We start from the raw sequence: 9481 nt of genomic DNA on the forward strand, positions 1-9481 counted from the left end.
GCAGCAACCAAAAGGAGCAGGTCGGTTATGGATTACCCGAAATCGGAATGTGAGTCAGGTATTAGAGGATACCAAGGATTCCTCGATAGTTTTGTTAGTTTTATGGCTGATAAAGCTATGATCACATCTGTCAATAAGAATACCCATTTTCTGGAGGTACATGCCGACGGGGAAATTGACAATGTCTGTGAGTTGCTTTCAAACATATGATTGAGACCAAAGTTTTAGTTGTTGCTTTATCTAAGAGATGTGATGGTCGCTGATCTTTTTTCTCAAGCTTAGAGAATATTTTAAACACAGTATACAGTACTCTAAGAAATAGACCTCTGTGGGGAGGGTATCTTCCCTACCCCTACCTCTTTAAAGTATTATGTCTAGAAAAGACATTGTACAAAGTCCAAGCCTCACTCAGTGACAGCCCTGAGTGTGTGCGCTGTTAGAGCTTATCCTGGTTAATCATTTCTTTCCTGGATCTTAACACTTTTGTCTCATCAGTCGTTTCTGGCGTTTTGCCACATGCAGGGCAAAAATCTATGGCAAATTTGAAAGGCCAAGTGCAAAGTAAAATTAAAATGTTACTAAGTTTATGTCTCCACCATCACCCCAATAGAGGTTTTCAACCTCCTCTTCAAGTTCTTTGAGGCCCAATAAGCAGTAAATGGGCTTATTTGGGCTTCCCTGATGGCTCAGACGTAAAACGTCTGCCTGCAATGCGGGAGACCAGGGTTCGATCCCTGGGTTGGGAAGATCCCCTGGAGAAGGAAATGGCAACCCACTCCAGTACTCTTGCCTGGAAAATCCCATGGATGGAGGAGCCTGGTGGGCTACAGTCCATGGGGTCGCAAAGAGTCGGACATGAATTCACTTTTCACTTTTAAAGCAGTAAATGAAGTCCTAGTTATTCAATCATTCTCTGAACTTTTTCTCTGAACCTTCGCTCAGTTTGCAATTTTTAAAACATTGTCGACGTTGAGGACGAGATTTCAGGGGGAAACTTCACCAAAGACCCTCTCTCTCTGTTATCAGCTTGAAGGTTTACAATGGACTTCGTATTGTTCATGAATTACCTCAGAAAGCCCACAGCTTAGATATGGCTGCAAGCCCATTTCACCAGCGAGGGGACAACAGATGACGTGTCCAAGTGACACAGCAACTACACCCCGGGGACCCTGTAGTTCCGCGGCCCTAACCGTTAGGCGGTCACCACCGGCCAGCCCCCACCTTTGCCGGACCTCAGGGACCTGGCATCCCCACCCGGGTACACACACGTATCCAGATCGCCGCAGCCAGGGGCGTTTTACGGGTCTCCGTACCAAGCTCATCTGCAAAAACCATTTACGCGGAACCGAGAGCTGGGTTCCAGAGACGCCTTCACAGAGGTGGGGCTCCGCGGGGGTGGGGAATTCGCTCCCGCTCGCGGGCCGGCGGGCTCCAATCGCGTTGCTTCGTTCAATCCCAAACCGTCCCGGGGACGCGCGAGAGAGCCCGCGCGCCCGCCAGGGCGCACGGAGCACGCAGGGGCAGCAGCCTTTGTCCGACAAGGCCTCGGGGAGGCGGGCGGCGGCGCCCGCGGTCCCGCAGAGGCCTGGGAGGGGCGGGCGCCGGGGGGTCCCGGGAGGGCAGGGGCTGGGGACAGCCTGCGCTCCCGCGCTGCGCTTGAATCTGTGAAGGGTGGGCGGGGCCAGCCGGGATCCAGCCAATGGGGAATTCCCCCCGCCCACTGGGCCGGCGCCCGGGGCTTTAAATTTTCCCCAGCAGGGCTGTGTAGCGGCTTTCTGGACTCGCGCGCAGCTGTAGCGTACTGACCTTCTCGCCACCATGCTCTCCGCCCGCGTCCCGCTCGCCACCATCGCTGACCCGCAGCAGCAGCAGCTCTCGCCCCTGAAGGGGCTCAGCCTAGCGGACAAGGAAAACACTGTGAGCGCCCCAGGGGGCGGGGGGCAGGGGCAGGGCGGCTGGGTCCTGTGGGTGTGTCGGGGCGCGGGCAGGCCTCTGACCACGCGCCTCCCTTCAGCCCCCTTCCCTCAGCGGGACCCGCGTGCTGGCCAGCAAGACCGCGAGGAGAATCTTCCAGGAGCCCTCCGAGCCGGTGAGTAGGTGGGCTGAGGCGGGGGCGCCCGGCGAGGGGGCGCTGCAGGCAAGGCGGTGCGGGCGGAGCCTGCTTGGCGCCAAAGCCTCATTGTCTGCTCTCAAATCCTACCCACCTCTCCCGGGCCCGCGCTGCTTTCCCGCCAAAGTCTGTTCCCTCCCCAGCACCACTGCACATCTGGACATTTCCTATTTCTCTATACTCCTATAGAATCCAAGTATGACAACCGACTTATATTCAGCCCCATGAAATTTCTGATCATTGGAGGTATTCTGCTTGAAAAAAAAAATGACAGTTTCATGGTTCGCCCTATACTTAACTTTTTTTTTTTCCTTACTTTTTCTCTCTCAACAGAACCCTAAGCTATCTGCCCTCAGTGTGGAGGACGAACCACTCCTGAGAGAAAACCCCCGCCGCTTTGTCATCTTTCCTATCGAATACCATGATATTTGGCAGATGTATAAGAAAGCTGAGGCTTCCTTTTGGACAGCTGAGGAGGTAATCAGATGCAGCAACTAGGAGACTTAAAAGACCCTTTGCCCATTGCCTCTAGATGAAGACCCCAGCCGGGCTGGCTATAACATGTTTGAAATATGCTCTGCTGTCCTCCCTGTCCCTCTTTGGAATGGTTGTTTACTCAGGACATGAGATGTTCAAATTGGCAGAATATGTGAGGGGTATATAAATCAGGTGGTGCTAGCAGACTTATTAAAGTTGAACAATTAGGCATATGTGTGAGGGTCCTGCCGGCTTGAACCCTTTGTGAACTTCTGTATTTCAGGTGGACCTTTCCAAGGACATTCAGCACTGGGAAGCCCTGAAGCCTGAGGAGAGATATTTTATTTCCCATGTGCTGGCTTTCTTTGCAGCAAGTGATGGCATAGTAAATGAAAACTTGGTGAGTTCCCCCCAGAAAAAGTACCTTTATTCAAGATTTGCGAGAGAACTAACAATTCTCTTTTTTGTCTTTTAAAATTTTGCACACTGAATGTGTGTATATATATATCTGTAAACCAGGGTTTATATTCTATGGCATTTTCTGTTCTATAGTGTACTTTGCAGTTATTTCTTCCTTATGATATTTTTCCCCCCAACTGCAGAAAGATAATGTTAAATGATAGTAATAGAGCCAGAACCCTAGTAACTATCTATTTGCTGTCCTTTGTGTGGCTTTGCTGTTTTTTTTTTATAACTGGTCGCATATATGTCTTGAGTGCATCCTCCTTGCAGTGGATGAAAATGAATTGCTATTTCTAGCTTATGATACAAAAAAAGGAAGTGAGGCAACCAATGTTCATTGACTGAATTGCTGCCTGTAGATTTTCCTTAAACTGATCTTTGTGTTTTACCACTAGGTGGAGCGGTTTAGCCAAGAAGTTCAGATTACCGAAGCCCGTTGTTTCTATGGCTTCCAAATTGCCATGGAAAACATACATTCTGAAATGTATAGTCTCCTCATTGATACTTACATTAAAGATTCCAAAGAAAGGTGAGTATTGGGGTGGTGACATGCCAGCATATTTAGGATTACTAGTTGTTACTTTTTGAAATCGTATAGGGTTAGAAAAATGACTCTAGAATGAGCAAGTCAGAGAAATTGCTAGCACCCATGGTCATGTCTGCTCTAAATTCACTTTGCAAGTCAATCGCTAAAAACAGTTACAAGGTTACTCCATCCTTTTAGAGCTGGAAACATACTGGTGAACATCCAATCTAATGCCTTCTGAAGAAACATTCCAAGAGGCTGTCTGATGAGCTAAAACCTAGGTTTGATAGTTTTCACCTCTGGCAAATCTGTCAACCTACAGTGTGAGGCTGGTGCAGGGTGGAGTGGGTGGAGGATGCAAAGTTGAAGATAAAACCAGCCTCTTAAGGGGATTGCAACATAATATAGAAAATAAGACCTAGGAATATAAGTGGAGGAATTACATAATAAAGAGCACAGAGGCAGCAGTGAACCATGAAATTAATTCAGGCACACAGCAATTTGCCTGAAATGATAGTATATATTGGGGGATGATAGAGAAGAAATGTAAGTAGCTTAGAGCGTATTTTACATTGTCAGTATTGACTGGAGAGGAGGGGAGCACTAGAAATAGGCGTTCTGAGTAGTCTAGATACTGAGGTCAGCTTCAGGACAAGAGCCTGTGTAGAACAGAAGTGCTGAAGCTGAGGAGTAGCCTTTTGTAGATGATGTGGAAGAAAGGGAAGAGGGAAAATGAGTGGTGGCTTGAAAGGCCAGCAGGATGGAGGAAACTCTGCGGGGGTCGGGGGTGGGGATGTAAAACGATTTGAACATGTTTGCAGACAGAAATGAAAAAAGAAAGTAAAGGTAGGGCATGATTGGAATAGATTACCAGAAGGGAGGGATCAGAAAGGCCTGATGGTTGAGCTTTGAAAGCAAGGGAGAGGTAAGACCCAGGCTAACAAGGAAAGAGAATAAAAGAAGCCCAAGGTCTGATGAAAACAAGGTCACTGGGACAGGCTGGGGAATCTCTGGACTCCCGAAGTCGGCAAAGGGAAGAAGAGGGTAATGAGGAAGACCTGGGTGAGTGTAGGGCCAGTTGTTTGCTTTTCTCACCTGGGATCAAGGATGTAGCAGAGTTATAAAGTGGAAGCAATTGCAGGTTGTTTAGTTTATTGACTTCAATTATTTTATTATATACTTATGGCATTTGGGGCCCAAATAATTGGCACAGTGATATTGTGTAGGGGGTTAGGGCATCAATTTAGGGAGGCAATGGTCAGCATAGCTTAAGCAGTCCTAGCAGTTAAGCTTTTGCAGTTATTTGAATTTAAAGATAGGGCCTGTTGACCTTATTATGACCTGAACTTGAAATAATGAACCCAATCAATGCTCTTGATGTAACAGACTGAGGTTGTGGGGCTCAGTATGAACTAATGAATACCTAAATTTTATTAATATAAACCAAATGATTTTTGATATTTTTTTCTAAAACACTGGAGGAAAAAGCAAGCTAGTAAAAAAAAAACATTTCAGTTTGAATCCCAAATTGGTCTTGGTCCCAGTGCTCTTACCTAGAAGCTGATACTAGAAGTCTTTGCTAGAATGACTGATCGTCTGTGTGTGCCTACCAGGGAATTTCTCTTCAATGCCATTGAAACGATGCCTTGTGTGAAGAAGAAGGCAGATTGGGCCTTGCGCTGGATTGGGGACAAAGAAGCTACATATGGTAAGGGACCTTGGCCCTACTTACCCCTGAGCTTCATTTTCTAAGTGATGTTACTGGTTTGTTCCTATGAACACAGGCAGATACTCAGAGAAATATTTTGTTTTTAACTGTAGGAGAACGTGTGGTAGCCTTTGCCGCAGTGGAAGGCATCTTCTTTTCTGGTTCTTTTGCATCGATATTCTGGCTCAAGAAACGAGGACTGATGCCTGGCCTCACGTTTTCCAATGAACTTATTAGCAGAGACGAGGTGGGTCTAATTCAGATAACAGGCTGACCTGCACCCCAAACACCTACAACCCCATGTTCACTGAAGGCAACCCGAGATGTGAGATTGCCTTAAATGCACATTTAACATGTGGGCTCAACCATAAGCATCTTGGCAGAGAATGAAATAATTGGCTGAAATTATTTTACTCATATTCTCAGTATACATAGGTATTTCCCTATATATGAAATTTTTTTTTAAGGGGAAGTAATATTATTTCTACCTGGTCTTCTGTGATCCTTCTGTACTTCAAAATTAGCTGGCAAACATCTCAGTGAATCCATTCTGGTCCAGTATTTCTTTGAATGCACTTGGATTAAAATGCCAGAAAGGAAAGTAAAGGTGCCCAGATGTTCTGTATAACTCCCATCAGCGTTGTCTGAGTGTGTGTGTTCTCAGTCATGTCTGACTCTGACCCTATGGACTGTGGAGCCCGCCAGGCTTCTCTGTCCGTGAAATTTTGCAGGCAAGAGATACTAGTGTGTTGCCATTCCCTTCTCCGGGGGATCTTCCTAACCCAGGGATCGAACCTGCATCTCCTGCATTATCAAGCAAATTCTTTACCATTGAGCTACCAGGGAAACCACTCCCATCAGCATTACTTGGGATTTAATGCACTAAGATTTGCAGACTTGATTCACTTGAAATTGCATTACTATTACTGATTTCCCAGACATTAGGTTATAAATGTAAAAACTAACCAGCCTATTCAGTTTTGCCTTTCCTGATGGAAGTAGTGGTGGTAAGTGTTAGAGCTCAGGGTTGTAGGAAGGAAGAATGCTGAGAAAAAATTCCTCCCACTCCTTGGCAACCACACAGAGGAATGGGGACCAGACCTGGCTCGCTGTCCTCTAGGGGGCAGCACTGAGGGCCCAGGGTGGGGCTAAGCCTTCCTAGGTGACACAGCAGTTGAGTCATCTTCCCCTTGACATTTGAAATGCTTTAGTCTGACCACACAGGATGTCTAAAGAGAATTCCAGCCTAACACAGTTTCCTCTTCCACGGTAATGACAGAAGTCTACTGCTCTGTTGGTGACCTTAAACCTTTTTCTTCTAGGGTTTGCACTGTGACTTTGCCTGCCTGATGTTCAAACACCTGCTGCACAAACCTTCGGAACAGAGAGTAAAAGAAATAATCGTCAATGCAGTTAGGATAGAACAGGTGGGTAACACGGGGAGGCCTTGTGCTTGCTAGAAGACCTCTTGATGCTTCCGTTTTATTGAGAAGCTGTGCTCTGGCTCCTAGGAGTTCCTCACGGAGGCCCTGCCTGTGAAGCTCATTGGGATGAATTGCACTTTGATGAAGCAGTACATTGAGTTCGTGGCAGATAGACTTATGCTGGAGCTGGGCTTTAGCAAGGTAAAGTATTGTGGGTAGCCCTCTGGTTCTTTCTGAAACCGGTGTTCTGTACTTATGTTTTGCTATGAACCTTTTCAGGTTTTCAGAGTAGAAAATCCATTTGACTTTATGGAAAATATTTCACTGGAGGGGAAGACTAACTTCTTTGAGAAGAGAGTAGGCGAGTATCAGAGGATGGGAGTGATGTCAAGTCCGACAGAGAATTCCTTTACCTTGGATGCCGACTTCTAAGTGACCTGAAGACATGCTCTTACCTTGCTGATTTTTTTTTTTCCTTCTCATCAAAAAAGAAAAAAATCAGCTGCTTGAACCATATCAACCAGCTACACCATGAATTGTCCATCATGTTCACTAATGGCATCTTTAGCACTGTGTAGCTACCTCAAAATCAATCCTGTTAATGCTAGTGGAGTCACCTAGATGGAAAGTAGTCAAGAGCTACTCAGATTCTTGAAAGATCTTGTCCGAGTTTGGCTTTTGCAAGCAGGCTAGCTGAACAGGACTTACTTTGGCTCTTAACAGCTGCTTTCTTGGCCTCCAAGTGTGGGGACTCTGGCGAGTTTAATCTGGAAAGATTAAAGAGTAACCGCCACAAGGCTGTAGGAAGATACCAGATTCACTGCTTCTGAGCAGATTTTAAAGTTTACTTATGATTTGTATATAAAACTGGCACTTTACACAGAAATAAACATAGTTTGAACTGTCAGGGTAAAGGCTTGATTTTACCTAAATTTGTTGGTTTCTGCACCAAATGCAAAAGTATTCTATTTACCAGTAGTGGGAGCCAATTCAAGATTTACTAGGTGACCAGAGTAGGTTAAACCTATGTAAACTAAGCATGTTATTTTTCTTCTTTTCTTGAATGAATTGAATTGAAGTGCTTTTTGACTCAATCCTGTGCATGCCTAGATATTAGTATCAGCCAGGTGGTGCCCCCTAGAACACAAGTTGGTGTCCTGTTCTAGAGCCCAGGTTGAGTATCTCGGGATAAGAGATGAGAGATCTCTAAGAACTAAAGTTCAGATCCAGGCTCACTGTAGGTAACCTGGGTGTGTGGGAGGGGCTGTATCATTTAGTTTCCCAAAATGTATATTCCTCAACTTCAAGTTAGTATGAAAGATCCTTGAAGAGTCTTCTTAGCAGGGATCCAAGATATAATATTAACATTGTAAGTTGGTTTTGAAATCACCCTTGAACGAAAGGACCCACCTATATAAGATCTTTCTCCTATTAAGTGGTAAAGGCAGGACTGAAATGTCCCCTCCTAAAAGTTGAGTGTTTATTCTGATTTTGTGAAATTTGCAAGTAGGTACTGTTGACTTAACCATTTATACTTTTAAGTTAGAAAAGTTTTCTACTATCTATGTTTTTTTAATATTATATCTGTAGTTTATACTTTGAAATAATTACCCAGTATTATTTGCCAGTTCATAATTGAGTAGTTAACATTCAGTGCAATGACTTCTAGGATTTGCCTAAACCTTAGCATCATCTGCTGGATTCTTAAACTGCAATAGAAAACTAGTGTTATGTGAATAATTAATACATGTTCCACTCAAATATTAATTTCAGGAAAGAAAGTATAAACTTAATTGGTATATTTAATAGGGCTGGTTTGAATCAATCTGCCTTTTCCTTCCTTCTTCCAAAAGAGGCAAGATGTAACACGGAAGGAAATCGTTGACACCCATCAATCTTTTGGCTGTTTGTTAACACATGGTGTTTTGTGTTGGCTGACCACTGGCCTGTCCTATTGTCAGTTTTCTTCATTGTATAAATGGTAAAATAGTCGATTTAAAATGTTCTATAATATGGGATCCTTCTCTATCTTTTAAATTATTGTTGTAAAGTTAATCCAGATCATATGGTCCTTAAACTTAGGCAACACAAAAATAAACACTTTAGCTGGCATGGTCAGGTACAAGTGGAAGTTGGAAGCAAATTTTAGGATTCTACCTCCCATTAGCTGTGTGATACAAGCATTAACTGCCACCAACTAGGATCCGGTTTCTTCATCTGTTTAAAGGGAAACAGGTTTTGTCTAAAACATCTCAGAACCCTAATATTGAGTACTGCACAAGTGTTCAGTGATGTCAATAAAACTGTTCTTGTGTCAGTTCCTTGGTAACATTTGTGTTTCAATCCAGGAAGAAAAAACTAGGAAGTATTTCATAAATGTTGCGTAGGGGTTCATTTGCTTTCTGCAGTTCTGGGGAGGGGGCTTTGTTGTGGCTGTTCTACAACAAGGTGTGGGAAACGGGTTCACTTGAAAGGTGATCCCAAATCATCTGCCGAACTGCACTCGGGTTTGTGAAACCAGAAGCAAGGGAGTTGAACTTGGCTCACAGCCTCAGGCGAGCCACCTCTCGGGGCCTGGGTCTCCTGGACTAGGGTTTTGCTTTGCTGGCCCTCATCAGACTGTCCCTCTTGTCTGTAAATGCCCTTTCCTGGGGCAATCCCACTTCCCTTCACCTGTGAATCCTTGAACTAACCAATTACTCATTGTGTCGCCACTGGTGATGTACAGTCATTCATCAAGCAAATAGCAGGCTCCCTGCAGGGCACTGTTCCGG

The 9481-nt window shown here is 44.9% G+C and overlaps 1 protein-coding gene across 2 annotated transcripts; it reads left to right on the forward strand.

The window, feature by feature from the left end:
• Positions 1–1769: 1769 nt before the first annotated feature.
• On the forward strand, positions 1770–9024 carry RRM2 (ribonucleotide reductase regulatory subunit M2). 2 transcript variants are annotated; one of them, XM_081596479.1, is made up of 10 exons: positions 1770–1917; positions 2015–2089; positions 2444–2587; positions 2871–2987; positions 3445–3578; positions 5189–5283; positions 5397–5530; positions 6606–6710; positions 6795–6908; positions 6987–9024. In XM_081596479.1, the coding sequence occupies exons 1-10, from the start codon at positions 1819–1821 to the stop codon at positions 7137–7139; spliced, it is 1170 nt and encodes a 389-aa protein (XP_081452605.1). In that variant the 5' UTR covers positions 1770–1818; the 3' UTR covers positions 7140–9024. The 2 variants fall into 2 exon arrangements, with proteins under 2 accessions (XP_081452605.1, XP_081452606.1); XM_081596480.1 differs by lacking the exon at positions 2444–2587.
• Positions 9025–9481: the final 457 nt, after the last annotated feature.

This window comes from Giraffa tippelskirchi, chromosome 4 (genome assembly GCF_054371585.1).
Source record: "Giraffa tippelskirchi isolate mGirTip1 chromosome 4, T2T-mGirTip1v1.2.pri, whole genome shotgun sequence".
Taxonomy (NCBI): Eukaryota; Metazoa; Chordata; class Mammalia; order Artiodactyla; family Giraffidae; genus Giraffa; species Giraffa tippelskirchi.